General features: G+C 45.8%; 1 protein-coding gene and 1 pseudogene across 12 annotated transcripts in view; one reads left to right on the top strand and one right to left on the bottom strand.

Annotated features, from left to right (window-relative positions):
- Positions 1 to 24,460, top strand: part of MAPK1 (mitogen-activated protein kinase 1) — a 74,296-nt gene that overhangs the window by 27,183 nt on the left and 22,653 nt on the right. For all 12 annotated transcript variants that reach the window (XR_009054980.1, XR_009054979.1, XR_009054978.1 and 9 more), the window contains 2 exons: positions 15,732 to 15,914; positions 17,518 to 17,707. Coding sequence is in view for 9 of the 12 variants with exons in the window: in XM_057743838.1 (XP_057599821.1) it covers positions 15,732 to 15,914; positions 17,518 to 17,707 (373 nt within the window). In the remaining 3 variants the exon portion in view is untranslated. The remainder of the gene's footprint in view (positions 1 to 15,731; positions 15,915 to 17,517; positions 17,708 to 24,460) is intronic.
- LOC130858337 (40S ribosomal protein S27-like) lies at positions 1,053 to 8,412 on the bottom strand (annotated as a pseudogene).

The raw sequence follows: 24,460 nt of genomic DNA, 5'->3' as shown, positions 1-24,460 counted from the left end.
CAGTGGTTAAGACTTTGCCTAGTGCAGGGGGTGCAGGCTCCATCCCTGGTCTGGGAGCTGAGATCCCACATGCCTCCTGGCCAAAAAACTAAGACATAAAACAGAAGCAATATTGTAACAGATTCGATAAAGACTTTCAAAGAAAAGTGTCTGTTCTTATATTTTGCCTATTTAAAATATTGGATTGTCTTCTTATTTTGAAGTTGTAGGAGTTCTTTATGTACTCTGAATACAAGTCCTCCCATGTTGCAATTTTTTTCTCCTGTCTGCACAGCTCATTTTTGACCTTGAGGGTGTTATCTGGCCTGTTAACCCACCTCACTCACTAGATGCCAGTCAGCACCTTTCCTTTTCAGTCTTGCTAACTCCTCTTGTCTCCACTGTCCGTCATCTTGTACATTCCAGAGGCTTTACCACTCCCCTCAGAGGTGTGGTTCTTTTTCTTTTTGTGAGTATTTTACTGATTTGAGAATATGTCTATTCCTATTTTTTTTCTATTTTCTTTTTTTTGTCCATGCTGCGTGGTGTGTGGCATCTTAGTTACCCAGCTAGGGATCGAACCTGTGCCTCCTGCCATGGAAGTGCAGAGTCGTAACCGCTGGCCCCCCAGGGAAGTCCCCTAGTATAGGTCTCTCTATATTTCCCCCATGTTGTATGAAGTTTATGAGAGTAAGAAGCTTTCTGTCTTCACTGTAGTATCCATAGCGCTTAACACAGTGTAGGTGATGAATGAACACCTGATAGATAAAATTGATTTTAACATTTGAATGGTTTTAAATTTATTCATTGCGTCTCCTTCAAGATCCTAACTGACATTTTTTTCTCTTGAATACAAACTTCTGTGTAGTAGTTTTCTGTCTCTGCCATTTGTACTGAATCTGTAAATTGCCCCAGTAATAACAGTTCTTAATCTTTTTTGTGTCATGGATCTTTTAGGCAGTCAGTGAAACCTGTGGCTCCTACTCAGGTTAGTGGGCTTTTTTTTTTTTTTTTTTTAAATCCAAAATATGTTTATTGGGATGGTTTCCCATTCATCTGGATTCAGGGTTCTTTTAGTGCTGCTTCCAGCTGAAGGAGCATCCTTCTGTAAGCCTTGCTTTTCCTCCTGTAGGCTGGCAGAGGACAGTAGAGCAGCCGACACACAGAACTGCTGTTTGCGCGTGGCTAAAGATGGCGACGGTCTTACAACATCCTGAGTGCTTCATGTCCATGAAATAGGAGCTGGGGCTCTGCAGCAGGCGCTTCTTCTTGTTTCCCCTTCTCTTCTGGAGAGGGATGAAGGAGCGCCTCTGAGCAGCGTGCTCTCCTGAGGAGGTCATCGCTGCTGGGTGAGCATCGTGTTTTTGAAAGAATAGAATAAATTATGTAAGGTTACCAAGGGAATCGGTTACAGTGAAGTACTGCTTTTTTAATATTGAGAAAATACATCTGTAATGTGTGTGCTTCTTTATTAACGCCTTAAATAGCAAGATGAAGCAGCCGATGTGACAACTACTGTAACTTCAAAGTAGTGAGGTGTATAAATATTTCGAGAATTACAACTCTAGGCTTTTCACTGGTCTTAATATTTTTAGTTTTAGCCTCCTTCACTCTCCAGAAATACCTGATAGTGTCGCTTTCATGGCTGGAGGATTCTTTCTGTTGTCAAAATAAAGTACAGATTTCTCAGCTTTCTCTTTCTTACCTTTTGCTTTTCGCCCTGGCTGGATCTAAACTCCAGCTGTATTGGACGACTTTGCACTTGTAGCCAGCCTTCCATGCTTTAGCTCCTGCAGCTCCTTCCTTCTGCAAGCCTTCCTCGCAGACTGCTTGTTCCTAAACTCTGCGTGCTTTTTAACCCACTTTAAATAAATACCACCTTCTGAGAGAGGTCCACAGATACTAACGTGAAGTGATGTGTGACACATAGTAAACACTCAGTAAGCTCTAGCTATTATTAAATAAGAATTGTCCATAAAATTTCTTTTATCACCGCCAGACTGTAAACATCTTGAGTGATGTCCACGTAAGAAACAGGGCAACACAGTATGTCAGTGATTGTAAGTAATCATGATGTAAAGTGAAAGTGTTTTTTACATTTTGAATGTGCTTTATTACTGAGTGCTCATCTGCCTCATATGTAATATACATCAAAAATGAAAGTCCTGATCTGGGGAGACAAGACATGAAAGTGCTGCATCAACCCGGTTCACTGTTGTTGCTTTTCACACTGTAGTAAATATGACCTTGAGAGGAGGGAGGAGGTGTGATCAGGAGTTGAGGGTATGCAGAGTTGGCAGTACCTGCCAGCCCTGTGGGCAGCTCCTTGCGCCCCGCAGCCCTGGATTGTGTGAGAATGCAGTAGCCGAGTTGGAAGTGGAGCCGGTGTGGGCACGACCAGCGCTGCAAAGCAGTGACCGTGCCAAGCGCCCTGCCGTCAGGGCCACGGACAGACCCAGACGTACCTAGAAGAAAAACAGGAACGTTCAGGATGACAGGGAAAGGTCAATCTTATGAGATACAATCAAAGAAGTACTAGCAGTGAAAGGAACTGTACCACAAAAGTAAAGCTATTCAAATGATTAAAGTCTTAAGAATAAGGTTCGTTCCTAAACTCTAATACCCAAATAACTAGAAATCCTGAAATTTTGGAGTAATGCTTTTTTAAAGAATAAAGGATATAGTTTTCGTGGAGTGATTTGGAGCGTGCCTTTTTTCCCTTCACATGCTTTTTCCCCAGGCAAGACTGCTGCTGTCAGTCCTAGCTGGCAAACATAGTAGATTTGAAATGGCTCCTCTGTCTCTCAGAGTGCAGAATATGTCAAATTTTTCCTCTATGTCCAAGTGGGGATCAAAAAATCATTCTTTTATAATCTCAGAGCTTAATGCCCTAAGTACCTGACTGCAACTTCTCTTGGCTAATACTTGGACATCAGAATAAGTTTTCACTCTCTGTGGTAATGACAGTCTCAGCTACTAAGTGGTGCCTGTTGTTAAGTTGCAAACCAGTGTAGAGAGAGCACTTGTTTCTTTTTTCCTTGGCATTTCACGCTTTTCTAGAAATATTTACTTTCCCTTGGATTTTGTTACATGCAGTGTTGTTAAGACTCTAATTAAACGTATGTGAAGCTCCTTGACCTTGTCACACAGCTCACTGGTGCTGTTTCCCCTGATGCCCCCATTGCATTACATTTTGGCCAGATTCCACTGCTGTGTCTTCTAGGTCACCAGGTTTTTCTTCAGTGTATAATCTCTTGCTAATTTCAACCATTGTATTTTTTTTCATCTCTAGGAGTTCATTTTGAGTCTTTCTTATACCTTCCGTTTCTCTCTTTATATCGTGCTCTACTTTCATGAACATTTGGAGTGTATTTATATACTTTGATCCCTTCAAAACTCTCTTTTAAGTGTTTTTAGGTAGTTTCAGAATAGCCTTTAGTCAAAGGCTGATAAAGCTCCAATACTGAGTCACAGCCTTTCTGAGGACTCAGTTTTTGACCTGTTGTGAGGTCTTTACTGGAGTGGCAGGACAGGGACGGCTCTCCCAGCCTGGTTCCCCACGGGTTCGTCCGTCTGCTCTTCTCTGGTGGCTCCTTCCCCAGCCTTGGAATTTGATCAGGCACAAGCTCTCATCATTACTCAGCTGCACACTCAGAGGGACCCCTCTGCAGGTCTCCCCAGCCTTCTCTGAGGTTCTCCTCTCCTGTACTCTGCCTCAGAGATTCTGACTGACTTGGGTTCTCCAGATCTCAAATTCTGCCTCAACTCAGGGAGACTCCTAGGCTTCATTTGAGATTCCCTTCTCTGTACTGCAACCCGGAAACCCCAGGCAGTAAGCTGGGGCGCACAGGACTCAGCTTGCTGCCCTGTGCTGCCTGTTGTCGGGTGGCAGAAAGCTGTTGTTTCATACATACTGTCTGGTCTTTTAGTTTTAGATAAGAGAGTTAGATCAGTCCCTGCTCTTTCATCACAGCTAGAAGCAAAAGCCTGCGAAGGTATTTAGAACTTTAGGAACTGATTTTGAAACTCAAGTTATTTTCTTCAAGCTGCCTTATAGTACCTACACCTCATTGGTTATTTTTTTTCTCCCAACAGAATAGACAGATATAGTTCAGACAAATACAGTTTACATTATGTCTTAAATCACTCATGGCCCCATCATCCTAGCTTGTTTTTGTAAATTGCCTCTTCTAGATAAATATTTTTAGGCTGCAGTCTGTTGGCTTATTTTTAATCTCACCTTTGATTAGTGCAGATCTTCATACTCAGTTTAATGGCTGCACAGTGGCCTGTTATGTTCATATTCCATAAGGCGTCAGTCTTTAGGTTTGGCAGTACAGGTTTTGTTCTTTTAGGTAGTTTTGCAGTAAATATCTTCAGATAGCATCGCTATTTTTTTTTTTTTTTTTTTTTTAATTGGCTGTGTTGGGTCTTCGTTGTTGCACACGGGCTTTCTCTAGTTGCTGCGAGCGGGGGCTGCTCTTCATTGTGGTGTGCAGGCTCCTCATTGTAGTGGCTTCTCTTGTTGTGGAGCATGGGCCCTAGGCGCGTGGGCTTCAGTAGTTGTGGCACATGGGCTCAGTAGTTGTGGCTCACGGGCTCTAGAGCACAGGCTCAATAGTTGTGGCGCACGGGCTTATAGTTGCTCCGTGGCATGTGGAATCTTCCCAGGGTAGGGCTCAAACCCGTGTCCCCTGCATTGGTAGACAGATTCTTTACCACTGCGCCACCTAGGAAGTCCTATCCTCCCTATTCTTAAGGATGCTCAAAGGGAGAAAGGCAGGTGGGATGATTATTTTTATGGGGGTTTGAAGTAGCTAATTATGAAATGTTTATGTTTCCTTTTCCATATTTTCTACATGCTAATTACAATTATTTCTTCCATTTTGGAGGTATCATGTAGTGGAAGACCTTTTTCAAATAAACTTTTATTTTGGAATAGTTTTAAGTTTACAGAAAAGTTGCAGAGATAATGCAGAGGATGCCCCAAGCCCCCCCGCCACCCCCCCCCCCCCCCGGTTTGTTTCCCCTGATGTTAACACCCTACATTACTGTATACACTTACCAAGGCTGAGAAACGAGCATTGATATAATAAAATTCCGGACTTTATTTGGAATTTGCTTTTCCACTGATTTCCTTTTTTTGTTGCTGGATCCGGTCCAGGATACTACATGCATTTAGTTGTTGTGTCTGCCTGTCTCTCTGTGAGTGTTTTCTCACTTTTCTTTTCATGACTTAAAGACTACTTGTCAAGTGTTTTGTAGAATATCCCTCAACTTGGGTTTGCCTGGCGTCCTTCTCCCTGTTAGCCTCAGGGAACAGGTGCAGGGAAAGTATCACAGAGATGAGCCGCCTTTCTTGCCTCGTCCTGTCAGGGGGGTGTCGCAGTGCCCACGGGACGGCGCCGGTGATGCTAACTGACCGCCTGCTGGGAGTGGTATCTGCCAGGCTTCTCCGCTGTAAAGTCACTGTCCTTCCCTCTCACATTCTGTTCTTCGGAAGCAGGTACCTACGTTCAGCCTGCCTGCAGGGTGTGGGGGCTAGGGGAGATTAAGTTCCACCTCCTGGAGGGGAGAGGAGCTACACCTATTACTCCAAGTTCTTCTGTCAGAAAGATTTGTCTCTTCTCCACTGTTTGCTTCTCCCCTGTGAATTTGGTTACGGTTGCTGGAAAGAAGACATAGTGATTTAGGATGTATATCCTGCCCTTGAGGAATTTAGTCTCACTGAGTGGAGAGCATTTGAACACAGCCGAGCTAGGAAACATGAGGTTTGTGAAATAGGCACCCCTTCCTGAGCGGCCTGTGGCCACTTTCTCCAGAGCTGTGGCTCCACCGTCGTTTCAGGTTGGTGAAGAGGGCTCCTGCCTGGTGCACTGCCCTCCCCGCTGCGTTCCTTCAACAGACGGCTCCCTGAGGGAACTTCATAAACACATCACCACGCTTTCCCTGCCTAGCATCTTTTGGCGGCTCCCCTGGGTAGACTTGCAGGTGTTTAAATGTGGCCTGGTTTCTGCTTAGGCCTCCAGCTCCAGCCTCACCCCTGTCCCCACAGGCCACGCTCTCGTTGCCCAGGTTCCCGCAGGCCTCTGCGGCTTGGCACGCGCCTCTGCTTCGCCTGACGTGTGTGCTGCCTTCTCACACCAGCCTCGTGTTCTGGGTGCCTTCTTTTCGCCCCACCTGGTCCTCCAGCCTTCGACCCACCCACTGCTTTCCTAACAGCCTGTGCCTTTTGGTTGTTCCCTTTGATGGGCCGGTCATTCTCCTCCTCCTCGCCTTCTTTAAAAGTAGTCACCCGTGCTGCTTCCACTCCTGTCCCCCCGTCCCCTCCACGTGCTGCCACCCAGGGTCCCACACATCAGCTGACTACAGATTCCGGACCGCTTCCAGGTGTCTTCTTTCTCAGGCAGTCCTGGTTGGAGCTCTCCGTCCTTGCCTTCCGAAACCGCACTCCCTCCTGGAGTTGGAGGTGCTTGCTTCCTCACGCTCTGGCCAGCTCCTCCTCCTGTGTCTGCTCCTGAGCTCTGTCCTCAGACCTGTTTTCTTCTCGTTACCTCTCCTCGTAGTGCCACCCTCTGTGGCTTCTGTTAAAAATTCCCATCTCTCATCCCTAACCTTGTTCTCTCTGCTTCATGCTGCTGGAAGCACAGAGCCATCCAGATCGCCCGCAAGCCTCCTCAGGGCTGTCAATCATTGTCTTTCCTACCCCCAGCTTCATTCTGTGCCTCCCAAACCCAGGCCTGCCCCTCACGTTTTGTTTGCCAGGCCTGGGTTAGGAATACAAACAGAGCACCACATGCCATATAAATCAAACCAAGAAACAAGAAATATCACCCCCCCCCCCCCCCCCCCCCGCAAGACAGGTAAACCTTTTTAAAGATCTGGAAGATCAGGTTCAAATGGAAGAATCTTGGGTGTTTTAGACCTGGGTGTCGGCAGTTCGGGAAGAGCCAGTGTTGTGCCCCGCCCTCCCCCAGGAACTGGCGCGTGTGACCCCCAGCCCGACAGGCCACACGCTGCGTGTACCCTGCAGACAGCTGCCCTTGGGCGCAGACGCAGGGGCCTCGGGATTCTGGGGCTTCTGATGGCACGTTCCCTGGACCCTGTAATCACCACCAGTGAGGAGGCGTGTGGTTGGGTGAATGCAGCCACCCCGTAGATGGCCGGCTTGTTTTCCTCTCCATGTGTCGCCTCTCGCCTTCTCTGTGCCCTTACTCCTCTTTTGAAAGCCTGCTCATCCTTCAGGATGTGGTTTCTGCAGGCTTCATCTTTTGTCTGTCTGTCTGTATTTTTCTGTCTGTCTATCCATTCATTGATTCTAGCTCACTTGCTGTGCCGGGTCTTCTTTGCGGCATGTGGGATCTTTAGCTGTGGCATTTGAACTTTTAGTTGCGGCATGCGGGATCTAGTTCCCTGACCAGGGATCGAACCTGGGCCCCCTGCATTGGAAGCGCAGAGTCTTAGCCACTGTGACACCAGGGGAGTCCCAGGCCTCATCTTCTTTTAATCCTCTCTTCCATGCCCTTATTAGGACTGAATCTACCCAGCTTCTCCTTGGGTTTCTGAAGTGCTTTGCTGTGAGGAGCGCAGTGTGTGTTGTCTGTTGCTGTCTCCTTCCTGCGCTAAATCGCCAGCTTCTTAAGAGCAGGATCCCTGTCTGGTTTTGCCCCCAGTCCTCCCGTGAAGTCTCAGAAGTGGGAAGTGCTTGACACGTGTGGCTTGAGTGCACCGCAGCTCTGGCGTCACCCTCCTGTTGTTGTGGTAACCCTGTCAGAACAGGAAATGAGGTTCGTTTAGCGTGACTCCTTCATAATTGACTCATGCTGCTTCCCTTTTCTTCCCTAAGTGATCACAGAACATCTGTTAAATAATCTGCTCCAGATTTCTGTGGGCCTCTGCTTCCACAGTCACTGGCCACATACGGCTCTGGAGTCTGTCTGTTCCCACCCACCCTCGCCCTGGAATTGACCGTGTATTCGGGGATCCCTGGCTCCTTTTTTAATGTCTCTTTTAAGAAGTAAGTAAGAATATGCCCGTGTACAGTTTGTTTTAAAGTGCACACTCTCAGTTTTGCTGTAACACACCTGTTGAGCTATCAGCATACTGAGATAGAGAGCCCTCGTCGTCTCAGAAGTCACCTAGCTCCCACCTCCGCGGTGTGACCTTCCCAGCAGCCCCGTGAGCCCTGCGGGGGTGCTGTCCTCGTCAAGGAGTGTAGGGTAGCTTGCGTTTTATGTGAATAGAGGTACTTTTCTTTTGGTCTGGCTTCACTTAGCGTGATTATTTTGAGATTCACCTGTGTTGTATATATCAATAGTTTGTTTCCTTTTATTGCTGAATAGTAGGAATCTACCATTTTCAGAACTGTGTGTGCTCACTTCTGGCCTTGACCACCCGTTCCCCGCCGCTTATGGGTCTCAGGATGGAATTCATCTGGGACTTGAGGCCACATTTATGCAGGATGACTGGGTGTTCTGATACCTTCAGCTCCTCAAGAGTATAGTAATAGCTATAATCTTTGTATCTTGTTAATATAACTGAATGCTGGGTAGAAGTTTCCCCCTTTATTTAGGGGTGTGTGTGTGTCTGTCTGTCTCTGTTTTAAATAACATACCCAGTTCCAATTTTTTTTTTTAAAAACTTTTATTGAGATACAGTTAACAGACAATAAACAGCATATATTTAGAGTGTACAATTTGGTATCCCAATCTCCCAATGCATTCCTCCCCCCCCCAACCCTCCCCGCTTTCCCCACTTGGTGTCCATGTGTTTGTTCTCTACACCTGTGTCTCTATTTCTGCCTTGCATTTCCTCTTTCATAGTTGTTAGCGTTTGCCTTATGTATTGAGGGACTCCTATATTGGGTGCATATATATTTATAATTGTTATCTCCTCTTCTTGGATGGATCCCTTGATCTTTATGTAGTGTCCTTTCTTGTCTCTTGTAACATTTTTTATTTTAAAGTCTGTTTTATCTGATATGAGTATTGCTACTCCAGCTTTCTTTTGGTTTTCATTTGCATGGAATATCTTTTTCCATCCCCTCCCTTTCCGTCTGTATGTGTCCCTAGGTCTGAAGTGGGTCTCTTGCAGACAGCATGTATATGGGTCTTATTTTTGTATCCATTCAGCCAGTCTGTGTCTTCTGGTTGGTGCATTTAGTCCTTTTACATTCAAGGTAATTGTCGATATGTATGTTCCTAGTACCATTTTCTTAATTGTTTTGTTTTTGTTTTTGTAGGTCCTTTTCTTCTCTTCTGTTTCCCGCTTAGAGAAGTTCCTTTAACATTTGCTGTAGGGCTAGTTTGGTGGTGCTGAATTCTCTTAGCTGTTGCTTATCTGTAAAGCTTTTGATTTCCCTGTCTAATCTGAATGAGATCCTTGCTGGGTAGAGTATTCTTGGTTGTAGGTTCTTCCCTGTGATCACTTGAAATATATTATGCCACTCTCTTCTGGCTTGCAGAGTTTCTGCTGAGACATCAGCTGTTAACCTGATGGGAGTTCCCTTGTATGTTATTTGTCGTTTTTCCCTTGTTGCTTTTAATAATATTTCTCTGTCTTTAATTTTTGTCAATTTGACTACTATATGTCTTGGCGTGTGTCTCCTTGGATTTATCCTGCCTGGGACTCTCTGCGCTTCCTGGACTTGGGTAGCTATTTCCTTTTCTATGTTAGGGAAGTTTTCAACTATAATCTCTTCCAGTATTTTCTCAGGTCCTTTCTCTCTCTCTTCTTCTTCTGGGACCCCTTTAATGCGAATGTTGGTGCGTTTAACATTGTCCCAGAGGTCTCTTAGGCTGTCTTCAGTTCTTTTCATGCTTTTTTCTTTATTCTTTTCTGCATCAGTGATGATCACCATTCTGTCTTCCAGCTCACTTATTCGCCCTTCTGCCTCAGTTAATCTGCTGTTGGTTCCTTCTAGTGTGTTTTTCATTTCAGTTATTGTGTTGCATATCTCTATTTGTTTGTTCTTTAATTCTTCTAGGTCTTTGGTAAACTTTTCGATCTTTGCATCCGGTCTTTTTTCAAAGTCCTGGATCATCTTCACTATCATTATTCTGAATTCTTTTTCTGTAAGGGTGCCTATCTCCTCTTCATTTAGTTGTTTTTCTGGGGCTTTATCCTGTCCCTTCATCTGGTACAGAGTCCTCTGCTTTTTCATTTTCTCTCTCTTTCTGTGGCTGTGGTTTTCAGTTCCACAAGACGAAATACAGCTGATACTGCTTGATAGTGCTGTCTGCCTTCTTGTGGAGGAAGCTATCTAGGAGCCTCCTGTGTGCTTCCTGATGGGAGGGACTGATGGTGGGTTGGGCTGGGTGGGTGGAGCTCAGTAAGACTTTAATCTGCTTGTCTGCTAATGGGTGGGGCTGTGTTCACACCTTGTTGGTTGTTTGGCCTGAGGCCAGCTAGTGCTGGAGCCCACAGGCTCTTTGGTGGGGCTAATGGCAGACTCAGGGAGGGCTCACACCAATAAGCACTTCCCAAAATCCCTGCTGCCAGTGCCCCTGCCTCCTCAGTGAGCCACAGCTGCCCCCCCACCTCTGCAGGCAACCCTCCAACACCAGCAGGTAGGTCTGGTTCAGTCTGCTATGGGGTCACTGCTCCTTCCCCCTGGGTCCTGGTGAGCACATTTTTTTGTGTGCCCTCCAAGAGCGGAGTCTCTCTTTCCACCAGTCCTGTGGAGGTCCTGCAATCAGATCCCGCTGGCTTTCAGAGTCTGATTCTCTGGGGATTCCTCCTCCCGTTGCTGGACTCCCAGGTTGGGAAGCCTGACGTGGGGCTCAGAACCCTCACTTTAGCGAGTGGATTTCTGCAGTATAACTGTTCTCCAGTTTGTGAGTCACACACCCAGCATTTATGGGATTTGATTTTAACGCGATTGCGCCCCTCCTACCATCTCATTGCAGCTTCTCCTTTGTCTCTGGATGTGGGGTGTCTTTTTTGGTGAGTTCCAGTGTCTTTCTGTCGATGATTGTTCAGCAGTTAGTTGTAATTCCGGTACTCTTGCAAGAGGGAGTGAGCGCACGTCCTCCTACTCCGCCATCTTAATCCTATCTCCTCCCAGTTCCAATTTTAAAGATTATTCTCTCAGGTGGGCATGAAGTTAAAGATATTTTTGCATGTCTTTCTAATAAGTATTCTTTATTTTTCAAATATTTTTGTATTGGTCGGGAATTCCAAAATAATTGTGCTTTCTCCTTTAAAGGATGTTCCAGCGTTTTTCTAGGTTTTCTCCTGTGTTTTTCCTAATTAAAAATAGTTCTTGAAATATATTTTGAAAAGGTTCACATGGTTCTTCAGTTAAAGCAATATAAAAAGGGATGCAGTGAGGGGTTGCTGCCCTGGCTGCCTCACTGCAGCCCGGCCTTCTGTCCCTCCCTCCGGGACCCCTCGTTACTTCCTTTTGTGTCCTTCTGGACTTCCTTTTGCAAACACAGACAGATTTGGTATATGTGTATATGATACGCACACGCACATGTGCTCTGTAATAATATCTACATCCCTATTGGTAAATTGTTTCAGAATTAAGCTTTTCATTTTGAGGTAATTGTAGAGTCACATGCATGGAAAATGTCCCATTTCTTCCCCCAGTGGTAACATCTTGCATGACTATAGTACAGTACCACAGCTGGGAACATGGTAAGAGCTCATTCACATGTCACTGGTTTACATATACTCATTTGTGTTTGTGTGTTTTAGTTCTGTATACTTTTACCACATATATTTGTTCATTCTTTTTTTTTTTGACAAATTTATTTTCCTCTTTAACATGTCTTCCTCCCCCCTTAAAATTTTTAAAAATTTAATTGTAGTAAAAAAAAAAAAACAATGTAAAGATTACCATTTTAACGATTTAAAAATATACAGTTCAGTGGTATTAAATATATTCACATTATTGTGTAAGAGATCTGCAGAACTTCTTCATCTTGCAAAACTGAAACCCTGTACCCTTGAACACCACCTCCTCATTTTTCCTCCCCCTGGTCCTTGATAACCACTGCTCTACTTTCTGATTCTATGAGTTTGACAACTTTAGATACCACATATGATTGGAATTATACAGTCTTTTTGTGACTGGCTAATTTCCCTTAACAGGATATCCTCAAGAGTCATACATGTAGCATGTAATCGAATTTCTCCTTTTTTAAAGCTGAATACAGTTCCAGTGTATGTTTGGACCACATTTTCTTTCCCATTTCTCCATCAGTAGACACCTGGGTTGCTGCTTCTTGGATGTGGTGAATAATGCTGGAGTGAGCATGGGTGTGCCAGGATCTCTGTGAGATCTTGTTCTGAATTCTTTTGGGTACACACCCAGAAATGGGATTGCTGGGTCATGGGTGATAATTCTGTGTTTAATTTTTTGAGGAACTTCCATACTATTTTCCATAGTGGCTTCACCATTTTATATTCCCAACAGTGCACAAAGTTCCCAGTTTCTCCACATCCTGTCCAGTACTTGTTATTTTTTGGTTTTTTGATAGTGGCAGTTCTGATGGGTGTGAGGTAATATCTTATTGTCATTTTGATTTGCATTTCCCTAATGATTAGTGATTTTCAGCAACTTTTCATATGCTCGTTGGCCATTTGTGTTTCTTCTTTGGAGAAATGTCTATTCAGTGTGATGTCTTGTTTTCAGGTTTGTTTTGTTTTGTTTTAATGGCACATTTTATGGAATATCTATTTTATTACAATGAAAAAATACAAAAAAGAATTGACTTTCAGGCTTCCTTGGTAGCACAGTGGTTAAGAATCCGCCTGCCAGTGCAGGGGACACGGGTTCAAGCCCTGGTCCGGGAAGATCCCACATGCCATGGAGCAACTAAGCACTTGTGCCACAACTACTAAGCCTGTGCTCTCTAGAGCCTGCGAGCCACAGCTATTGAGCCCGTGTGCCGCAACTACTGAAGCGCACACGCCTAGAGCCCGTGCTCCGCAACAAGAGAAGCCACTGCAATGAGAAGCCCGCGCACTGCAATGAAGAGCAGCCCCCGCTCCCCACAACCAGAGAAAGCCTATGCACAGCAACGAAGACCGAACACAGCCAATAAATATATCAATTAATTAATTAATTTTAAAAAAAACCTGACTTCCCCTTTCATAAGATAGCCATCCCCTTAAATTTTCTTTTTCAGGCTAAAAATCTCCAGTTCCTTCCAAGTTTTAAGGTTTTTTTAATTGAGCCATTCTTGGATTCCTAAGATTAAATATCACTTGGATATAATGGATTGTTATTTTAATGTGTTGTCAGATTATATTTACTCATTTTTTTGTTGTTGATTTTCAAGCTTGTGCTTGTAAAAGAGGTTTTTCTTTTGTTTTTTGTTTTAATTTATTTTTGGCTGTGTTAGGTCTTCATTATTGCACGCGGACTTTCTCTACTGGTGGTGAGTGGAGGCTACTCTTTGTAGTGGTGTGCGGGCTTCTCATTGCGGTGGCTTCTCATTGCGGTGACCTCTCTTGGTGTGGAGCATGGGCTCTAAGCTTGCGGGCTTCAGTAGTTGCAGCACGCAGGCTCAGTAGTTGTGGTGCACAGGATTAGTTGTTCCATGGCATGTGGGATCTTCCCAGACCAGGGCTGGAGCCCGTGTCCCCTGCATTGGCAGGTGGGTTCTTAACCACTGTGCTACCAGGGAAGTCCCAAGAGACACATTTAGAGCAAAAGCTGTAGCGTGACAGTAGATGCAGGAGAACTCCTGGAGACAAGCGGAGATTAAATACTTAAAAAAAAAAAAGGTGGTAACACCAAAGTGATTTTAAGATAAAAAGTATTGAGATGCCAAAAAGAACAATAAAATATATAAAATACATAAAACAAAGCTAGGAAATCCAAGGAGAAATGAACAAAAACAGCGTTGTTGTGGAAGCATTTGACTGCTTTGTGATCAGTTCTGTGGCAGCAAAATAGAGAGAGGACAGGTGGGGCAGACGCAGCTCCACGCACAGGGCCACCCCTTCTTTGCAGGCGCTGTGCCTTCTCACTTCACAGGGGGCAATGGGTTGGTTTGTTGTTCCGTCACTGACCACAAGCCCGCTCCCCACGCAGTTATTCTCAAAGGCAGATTTATGCCTGTGGTTGCTTGACTGCCGTGCTTCAGCAGAACTGCATGTTTATCATGTTGAGTTTAAACCAATATTTTGTAACTGTTTTAACCTATGTTCTCTTTTGAACTCATGCTCTATAATCTGAACTACCAGAAGAGTGTTGATTTCTAGTAGGTATTTACTCCTGATGTTGAATAAGCTTGGTTGGATGACATATCCCTTTGCCTGTCTACCTAAAATCAGTGGGTTTAGGCCTTCATGCGGCAAACCAAAGCAAAGTCAGATTGTGAGTAGTTATTCTTTTATTTAAGGAAATAGACTTCATTTCAGAGTGTCGGGGTCCCTGAGTGCCGTGTATTAATGGTGTGAGAAAACTGAAGCCAAGGGAGACCAGGTCCCTCCTACAGCACAGTTTTGTGATATAGAGTCAGACAAATGCATCAATAATTCTCAGAATAAGTAGACTGATAGATAGCATTATAGAAGCACAGATTTGAGAATAACTTATCTTACTGTTCCCTGTTTCTAGCACTTACCCTGAGGAAACCGGAATTCATGTCTTACTGCCTTCTGTTCTGTGATTGCTTTGGTCAGTGGACCAGGTGTCGATACTTGTTAGTGTGGAAAGCTCTCAGAGGATGGTGTTCGTAGAGACAGTAGTAATATTCAGTAAGACAAGTAAGACAAAGTTGTTGCAAGCGATCAATGGGTCCTCCTGCCTCCTGCCCTTTAGCCGAGGTGTAGTTGACTTATAATATTAGTTTCAGATGTACAGCATAGTCATTTAGTATTTTTACAGATTATACTCCATTACAGGTTATTACAAGATAATGGCTATGATTCCCTGTGCTGTGCAGTAACCCTTGTTGCTCTCTTGGCTCCATTCTTTTTTTTTTTAATTAATTAATTTATTTTATTGGCTGTGTTGGGTCTTTAGTGCTGCACACAGGCTTTCTCTAGTTGCAGCGAGTGGGGGCTTCATTGTGGTTTGCAGGCTTCTCATTGTGGTGGCCTCTCTTTGCAGAGCACGGGCTCTAGGCACGTGGGCTTCAGTAGTTGGGGCACACGGGCTGAATAGTTGTGGCGCACAGGCTCAATGGTTGTGGCACACGGGCATAGTTGCCCCGCAGCATGTAGTATCTTCCTGGGGCAGGAATCGAACCTGTGTCCCCTGCATTGGCAGGCGGATTCTTACCCACTGCGCCACCTAGGAAGTCCCTCTTGGGTCCATTCTTGTTTAGGATGAAGATGTGGTTGATGGTCATTTGAATGTTTCTGCTGAGTCAGTGGAATCTGATACAACAGTAGGAAATTGTTTTGAAGACAGAAGTGATTGCTCTCACCAAAATGCAGTTGCTGTTAAAAACATGAGAAAATGATGTGTGTGTGTGTGTGAGAGAGAGAGAGAGAGAGAGACACACGTCCGCGTTCCCGGGTGTGTGAAGATGGGCTTCCATACGATTGCCAGGGCTGGGCCTCTGTTAGCTTTGAGATTCAGCTCGTGCTGCATTTTGCCAGCCGCACCCTCCCTAGCGCAAGGCCTCTGTGGGTTATAAACATGCTGCCTTCACGTGTATGAAGCAAGTATTTGGCTGGAGTGCTAATACCTGCAATACTGCATCGGTTTGCATTCTTTCTGCCAGGGTGTTCTGAGAACTGTTTTTAATGCTGTCTCCGCACTCCCTCCCCCGTTTTTTTTCTTTTAGCTCTGCTTATGATAATGTCAACAAAGTTCGAGTAGCTATCAAGAAAATCAGTCCTTTTGAGCACCAGACCTACTGCCAGAGGACCCTGAGGGAGATAAAAATCTTACTGCGCTTCAGACATGAGAACATCATTGGAATCAACGATATTATTCGAGCACCAACCATCGAGCAGATGAAAGATGTGTATCCTTCCAGGCAGCTGCCCCACTGTCCCGCCACCTGGCTGAGTCATGCTCCTGGACGGGTCCTGCGCCGAGGGGGTGGGGACGCGATAAAGCACGTGGAGGGGCTGTGCTCTGCTGGCGTTTACTGCCATGCTTGTATCAGTTAGGCTTTCTTCTCTGATTCATTTTTTCAGTTGTCAGAAACTTTTTTTAGTATCTTTTTGGCAAATCTAGTATTTTCGCTGTCAGTTTCAGTAAAGATTTCCTTTAAGTGTAGCTGTGGAAGATTTTGGTGAACACCTTTTCCAGTCATGTGTTTCCCACTCAAGGTGTGGTTTGTTACGATGGGGAAAAGGAAAGAGCGGTTGACTGTGGAAGAGGGTTCCCTGTACAGCACCTGGTCAGGTCCAGACTGTCCTGATCTTGGCATCATTTTACATCTGGGTCCAGTTTTCTCATCTTCAGAAGTGGGGTGCCGGACCTCATGGTCTTCAGGGCTGGCTCAGCTCTCAAGCTGTGGGCTTAACTATGAGCCGCATTTAGAAATCTGGGCCAAGCAGGTCCCGAGGATGCTGCCGGGGTAAAGACTGCATTTGAAAAGTAGAAGTGTGAAGTGTGCTGAGGAGGACCTGCTGGGGAAGGTTCCAGTTCCGCTGGAGCAGCGTTCCCATCAGGTTGCTCACTTTGCATCCCACCCCTCCGGGGAGAGGCAGCTCACTGTCTCTAGGCAGCCTTTCCATTTTTAAACAGCTCCGTTACTAAGTTCTGGTGGTATTTTAAGTGAAATGCCTCCTCCTGCCACCTGTTGTCCTGCTTTACCTTTTCCCATGAAAATCATGTCTCTGTCAGATGACAAGTTTTCCAGTCATGTTTCCTCCAAATCCCATACCCTGTCTCATCTAGCATGAATCTGTAGGAGATGGGTAGTATTTACACAGAAGTGAATAAAAGAAGCACAAAAATGCTAACGAAATAATACTGTGGTGAAGTTAAAACCTAGCGGCTTTTAGAATTTATTTTCTGTGGGAACGAAATTAGCCATAACTGAAATTCTAGATGCTAAGATACATGGATAGGCAGGAAAACAAGAGGAGCACAGCCAGCACCGGCCCCTGCTTAGCGTGACCTCCAGCAATCCTGCTTAGTTATTATTTAGACTCTTGACCCTAACTGAAGAGCCAGACAAATAGACTGAGGGTTGAGTTCAGTAGCAAATGTGTTCTAGGCCTGTGTTTCCAAAGGTTTATGGCTGGTTTTTGTGGAGAAGGAGGGAGACAAGAAGGGAGGTAAAGGAGCAGTGACGTCACGAGTGCTGCTGGGCCAGGGAGGAGAGGGTGCCTGATGGTGGGCAGCCTGGAGACCAGGGCTCATCCACTCCGCCAGCATCTGCCAGCCCATCACCTGCACACCAGGCAGGCCTGATGCTTGCTGTCTCACAGGACCTAGGAAAGAGTTCACGGCTTCCGGTTCCTTCCGTTGAGGTGTGCCAAGTTTTCATCAGGTTCTCATTTCCCTCCTAGGCCTCATGATGTAACAATGGACTGTTTGGGTTCATTTTGTTTTCAGTGCTTTGCCAAGTGTAACCAGCTATTTTGGTGTGTTACCTTAACCTTTCCAAACAGATACATAGTACAGGACCTCATGGAAACAGATCTGTACAAGCTCTTGAAGACGCAACACCTCAGCAACGACCATATCTGCTATTTTCTTTACCAGATCCTCAGAGGGTTAAAATATATCCATTCAGCTAACGTGCTGCACCGTGACCTCAAACCTTCCAACCTGCTGCTCAACACCACCTGCGATCTCAAGGTCAGTCTGGTTATTTACTCTTAGGGTGGTATCTGTTGAAAAAACTCATTTTACTGGGGCATATTTGTATTTAAAATTATACCAGAAATACATGAAAACATTTATGGCAAAAAAAAAGATGCAAGTAAAGAGTGCTAGTCCTCTTTTTCTTCTCCATCCCATTGTTCCTTCCTGTCCAGGGGTAACCGCTATAACAAATTGGTGTGTTTTCCAAAGTGTTTTCTGTGCTCTTACATAGACAGACACTTTTTAATTTATATATGTAAATATGATTAAGTGCATTATGTGTATGTTAAAAGATCTGTTTCATTGGTCACCTTTTTCTTTGATAAATTTTATGCAGTGAACACTCAGAAAACAGCAGAAAAGTTGACTTCAGTGATTTCAGTACGTAAATCATACATTCCGAGTAGGAAAACCCTAGATCCTTTGTAGTCCTTAGAGTTCTCTTAACAGTGCGCAGCATTTATATGTGTTTCTGTTTTAATACATGGCAGAGCTAAATAAGGAGGGAGGTCTACAGCTGTCTCAGGTATGATGACATCAGTCTAATAAAAATGCACGTGAATTTAAGAAGACCTAGATAAATGAAATGACATCCCATGTTCATGGATTAGAAATTGGAAAATGTAATATTGTTAAGGTGGCACTACTTCCCAGTTTGATCTACAGATTTAATGCAATCCCTATCAAAGCCCCAGGTGGCTTTTTTTTTTGCAGAAATGGACAGGCTGATCCTAAAATTCACATAGAAATTCAAGAGACCCAGAAGAGCCAACACAATCTTACGAAAGAGCAAAGTAAGAGGACTCACACTTCCTGATTTCAAAACTTATTACAAAGCTGTAGTAATCAAGACATTGTGATATTGGCATAAGAGTAGGCATATAGCTCACGGGAATAGAATTGAGTGAATAAATCCATATGTTTACAGTCAACTGATTTTTGACAAGAGTGCCAAGGTCACCCATTGGGGAAAGAATAGTCTTTTCACCAAATGGTGCTGGGACAATTGGATAACCACATGCAAAAAAAAAATGAGTTTGGGCCCCTCCCTGCCTTGCACTATGTAAAAAATTAACTCAAAATGGATCAAAGACCTAAGTTTAAGGGCTGAAACTAGAATGCACTTAAAAAACATAGGAGTGAGAAAAAAAAAGGAGTAAATTCTTGTAAACTTGTGTTAGGCAGACTTCTTAGACATGACACCAAAAACACAAGCAACAACAGTTTTTTTAAAAAATGGATTTCAGAGCGTTCCCTGGATGCCTAGTGGTTAGCACTTGCCGCTTTCACTGCTGTGGCCTGGGTTCCATCCCTGGAAAAGGATTTCATCAAGATGAGAAGTATGCACTACCAAGTAAACCATCAGGAGAGTGAAAAAAGAACCCATAGGATGAGAGAAAATGTTTATAAATCATATCTGATAAGAGACATATCTAGAATATGTGAAAAACTTACAGTTTAGCAACTAAACAATTAATAGCCCAATTTATAAATCTGAAAAGACCAAGGATCTAAAGAAGATACACAAATGACCAGCAAATACATGAAAAGATGCTTGACATCATTAGTCAGTGGGGAAATGCAAGTCAAAACCACACTGAGATACCACTTCACACACACTAGGATGATAGAATCAAAACGTCAGGTGATAAGTGTCGGCTGGCAAGAATTCTGCCACCAGATGGAAGGGAAACATGCGTCCGCACACAGACAGAGACACAGCTGTCAGTCGTGGCATGACAGCCCACAGATGGAAATCCCTCAGCTGTGCACCGGGGAAGTAGCATGTGGTGGGTACACACCGTGTAGAGAAACAGTGCAACGCTGACGCGCTGCAGGGTGGGCGAGTCTTGCCGACACAGTTAACTATGGGAGTGAGAGAAGCCAGTCACGAAAGACCACGTACGTAGACTAGATGTGTCCATGTAGATGGAGGGTAGGCTAGCAGTGGCCGTGGGCTGGCGGGGCTGGGGAGGAGTGGGGAGAGACTGCTGGTGGGCACGAGGTCTCTTCGAGGCTATGAAAATGTCCTAAAACTGGGTAGTGGTAATGGTCGTATAACCCTGTGATAGCATGTCAAGAACCATTGAGTTGCACATTTAAAGGGGTGAATTGTGTGGTATGTGACTTATATCTCAATAAATTTGTTTGAAAAGTACATATAGATGTGTAGCGGTGATCATTTCGTGGACTTGAGTGCCACAGACGTTGCTGTGGGAGGTGCTATAAGGTATACGTGGCAAGGGAGGTGTCTCTCTGTCCCTGGAGTCTGAAAACTGATAGGTCAGGGGTTTGATAAGCCTCAGCTGCTTGTAGTACTGTCTGCTGTGACACGCACAAAGGGAAGAGGTGGGTTGGTTCTGGCCGGGCCGCGAGGGGTCAGGAAGGAAGGTGTCATGCTGCCCCTCTCTGCACGTCAGGCTTGCGGTGGGCGAGGGGCTGTGTGGGCGCAGGGGATGGTAGGGAGAGGGACCAGCAGAAATGAAAGTGAGCACAGGAAGTAAGGGACGTGTGCACCAGCGCTGAGGCCTGCTCTGTGTGCCTGCAGCTCTTGTGCTCACTGAAGTGTTGGTCGTGGAGAGCCTGCTGGGACTCTCTGAAGAAGCACTGGGTCCTGTCCTCAGGGGGTCATCTTACTTGCTGTGGATGGTGTTCAGGGCAGGGCGGCAGAGGCCTCTGAGGCGTCGTGGAGGACGGCTTCCTGCACCACATGTGGCTGGGTTGGACTCTGTCACCTCTTAGGGTCCTTCTGAGTTACGTGTGTGTACCTCCCCCCCCCGGGGTGCAGCCGGGTCCCTGCCCCTGGACTTGTGCAGACAAGAGCCAGGGCAGCACAGAAGGGACGGAGCTGCTCTTAGGAATGGCCGGGCTTTGTCGTCTCGTAGCGGTTTTCTTGAAAAATTATAGTGAATGTTTGTACGTCTCCTAGTGCTTTGCTTTTTTCTTTCTGTTTCTTATCACAATCCTGTTATGGCAGATTGCTTTAGTTTGTTTTTGGAGAGCCATTCTTAATATTTTAAGTCTGTAATATTTCTGGGGAAAGTTGACTTTTACTTTTGCTTGAAACTGCTTGTCCTTAAGAAGACGACACACAGAACCAGACGACTTTGTCTGTTGTCTCTTCGCTGTTTGTGGACGTGTCTACCTTGGGCCATTTTATTCACTGCTAACCACAGTGTACACCCACGCAGGTGTATGTGTGTTGTTGGCCATCTGCACAATGCAGGCATTGTTTTCAAAACCCAACCTGACACACACTCAGAAGCACAATAGGATGTTTTAGATATTTACAGCAGCACAGTTCACCCACGTGTAAAAATGTCCATATGGGGTATGTGTCACCCACATGGGCTTGAATATTCAGGAGAGAGTCTTATTCCAGAGATGAGTGTGGTGTGTCACCAAGTCCCGGACCTGTCATGGAGCTTGGCTGACAGGCGGGGGCAGGGGGAGCACCTGCGGGGAGGGGAGCTCTGGACTCACCAGGTGCACATCACACCCTAGACTTGGGGGTGACTGTGATGCTGTCCCACAGCCTAGAAAGTTTGTAACTGGTGGCCTTACTGACTTGTTATTTAGGTCGTTTTTAAATTTTCAGGTAGCTAATTATGTTACTTCTTCCTTTCTCCACTAGCTTCTGTATTACTAAGTACTTTCTACTCTTGAGCCCTCAGGGTATCAGCTCTTCTCGGTGTCTTAGACCTTTAGCTTTTTGACTCTGGTACAGTCAAGGCCAACAGCAATAAGCTTTCTTTTTGGCTTCCATAAATAGGCTCTTTACTTGTTACCTGAAGCCCTGAGACCCAGCAAACACCCAGCCTCTCAGGGCCCTCCTGGGACCCTCTCCTTGTAGGCGTCCCCTGTGTTTCTCAGGGCCGCAGAGAAGCAAGGGCCATAGACCCTGTTTCGAGGTTCTGCTCACGTGTTTTTTTGTGAAGCTGCCAAGGCAGCGTGGTCTCCAGCAGCCCTTGTCCTCTCCGTGTGCTCCCTGAGCCCCCAGCAGCCCCAGAAGGAGTCCCGGGCTGCTAGGGTCACCACACGTGTGGTTCTGGGTGTGCCTGGGAAGGAGGACTTGGAAAGATGCAAAATGAAATGTCTTTGGAGCTTTTGTTTTATGAGAATTTGAATTTACTCAGCCCAGAAAAGTAGCCAAGCAGGAGTGATAGGTCATTTTATATTTCTTGTACCGTATCCTGGTTGTCTACCTTCCTTTGTATGGAATTGTAATGAATTTTATTGCTTTTTTATTTTGTGGCCTTGGCAGTTTTTTTGGTTAATACTGTATTAGCTTTCAGTGTTGTAATGTTAAAGGAACTTCAAAAAAATCACGCGCTTTCCATTGATGACCAGGAATGGAGTTATGAAATCTTTTTTTTTCTTTTTTAATATTTATTTATCTGGCTGCACCGGGTCTTAGTTAACGGCATGTGGGATGTTCAGTTGCGGCATGTGAACTCCCAGTTGCAACATGTGGGATCTAGTTCCCTGATCAGGGATCGAACCAGAGCCCCCTGCATCGGGAGCTCGGAGTCTTAGCCACTGGGCCACCAGGGACGTCCCAAGTTGTGAAATCTTTTAGAGGTCTAAACCCTACATCATCCTCTTTGTTTATTATTTTTTATTTTTTTATTTTTGGCTGCATCGGGTCTTTGTTGCTGCGCTCGGGCTTTCTGTAGTTGCAGCGAGCGGGGGCTACTCTTTGTGGTGGTGTGCGGGCGTCTCCCTGTGGTGGCTTCTCCTCTTGTGGAGCACGGGCTCTAGGTGCATGGGCTTCAGTAGTTGTGATGCGTGGGCTAAGTTGCTCCTCGGCGTGTGGGATCTTCCCGGCCCAGGGATCGAATCCATGTCCCCTGCATTGGCAGGTGGATTCTTAACCACTGCTACCAGGGAAGCCTCGCCCTCTTTGTTTTTAAATTATAGCCAGTAAGTTTTGAGCACCTGCTGCTTCTGTGCCCTATACGAGGAGCGGAGGGTGCGCGTGACAAAGCATGATCCCCCTTTCACCAGCTCACTGTCGTAGAGACGGGTGACTAGAGGGAGAGGACGAGACGCTTTCCCTCTCTTTCCAGCAGGGTCTGGGCATCAGGGTCAGCAGATGGCCCCAGCGGATGAGTGACAGCTCTTCCTTAAAATAAGTGCCAGCTAATAAATGCACAAAGAATAACAAAATTAGAAAAGCCACCGTTTTGCAACCCTCCAGCACGATATTGATCTGCGCAGTGTAATCCCTGGACCCTCTGCTCAGACTCCAGTGCCCCAGGTGGGCTGCCGCTGCCGGTGCCTCCCCACGTGGACTGCCTCTTCACTCACACCTAGATCATGTCCCAGTCTGGAGCCCTCTCTCAAGCCCACCGGGCTGCTGCGGTTCCTCCCAGACCGCAGGACCCCTTCTGATGGCTTCCATATAGGAGGAGCGACAGCTCTTTAATCCTGGTTTAAAGAAGGAGCTGTAGTGCAGCGTTCCATGTGGGGAAGGAATGCTGCTGACTCTAAACCGTTTCCTTCGTCCTCTTGCCACTCTGAACAGTGCAGTCTTATTAACGTTATTATTAAGTATTGATGTAAGATTTTAATCCTGGTAATGCCGTACCCTGATTTTTACTTTTTCTTAAAAGTATCCGTAGTTCAGATATTGTGAAAAGTGGTCGGTACTAGAGTCTCTGCTAGTTAATCCATCCCAGTTGCTATGCTTCGCATCAGCGTTTGAAATAAGGCGTTTATTCACCTGCTGCTGAGAGCCCACTCTGGAGGGGACACTTAGGGATGAAAAGTTAGTCGAGTATTGCCTTTTTCTAGGGACTTACATTCCAGCCAGAGGTATGGGTGTACACCCAGCTAATTGTCACGGATTGTAGGAGTGCACTTAAGTATAATACACGTTGAACAGAGTATTAGCAGAGTTCAGAAAAGTGAGCCATTTGTGGAATTGGTGTTGATTCCCGGGAAACCTCTTCAGAAGAGGGCACTTCGATGTTGGTATTTAGGCTCAGGCAGTGGCGCGCATCGGGGCCTCAGCTGAGTGGTGCTGCGGAGTCGGGAGGGGCATGGAACTGTCATAGGAACAGATGTGGCACAGAGGTGGTGGTGGGAGACACCTGAGCGAGCTGGGCCTACTCTTTGTTTTGGTGCGCGGGCTTCAGTAGTTGCAGTACGAGGGCTCAGTAGTTGTGGCTCATGGGGGCTGAGTTGCTCCGTGGCATGTGGGATCTTCCCAGACCAGGGATTGAACCCACGTCCCCTGCATTGGCAGGTGGATTCTCAACCACTGCGCCACCAGGGAAGTCCCTGACTTATGTTTTAGAAATAACACTTAGGCAGGGATTTAGCGGAGGAATTAGTTTGCAGGCAGGTAAAAGCGAGTCTCCCTAATCCCAGGCAAACTAAGGCCCTGGCAGTCAAGATGTCAGAGGAGCAGCCAATTGAGGAGCCACTTGGGGAGGTTTCAGCTGCAGAGCCACCCGGCCCCTCACACACGCCCAGGCGGTTGCTCTGGTTTCCCGGGGTCTTCCCGTAGCTGGCATCTCCAGTGTTCCAGTGTCATTGCACGTGGGTCCTCGTCAGAGAGGACCGCTCCGTCTCAAGCACCCTGTCTGGCACCACTGTGTTGGCTGTGTCTTGCTCTGTAAGAAGTCATCTCAAGGCTTCCTAGGTGGCGCAGTGGTTGGGAATCCGCCTGACAATGCAGAGGTCACGGATTCAATCCCAGCTCCAGGAAGATCCCACATGCCGCGGAGCAACTAAGCCCGT

Source organism: Hippopotamus amphibius, chromosome 8, assembly GCF_030028045.1.
Source record: "Hippopotamus amphibius kiboko isolate mHipAmp2 chromosome 8, mHipAmp2.hap2, whole genome shotgun sequence".
Lineage (NCBI taxonomy): Eukaryota > Metazoa > Chordata > Mammalia > Artiodactyla > Hippopotamidae > Hippopotamus > Hippopotamus amphibius.
Note: the sequence above shows the minus strand (reverse complement) of the source record. Positions and strands in the feature narration are given on the sequence as shown.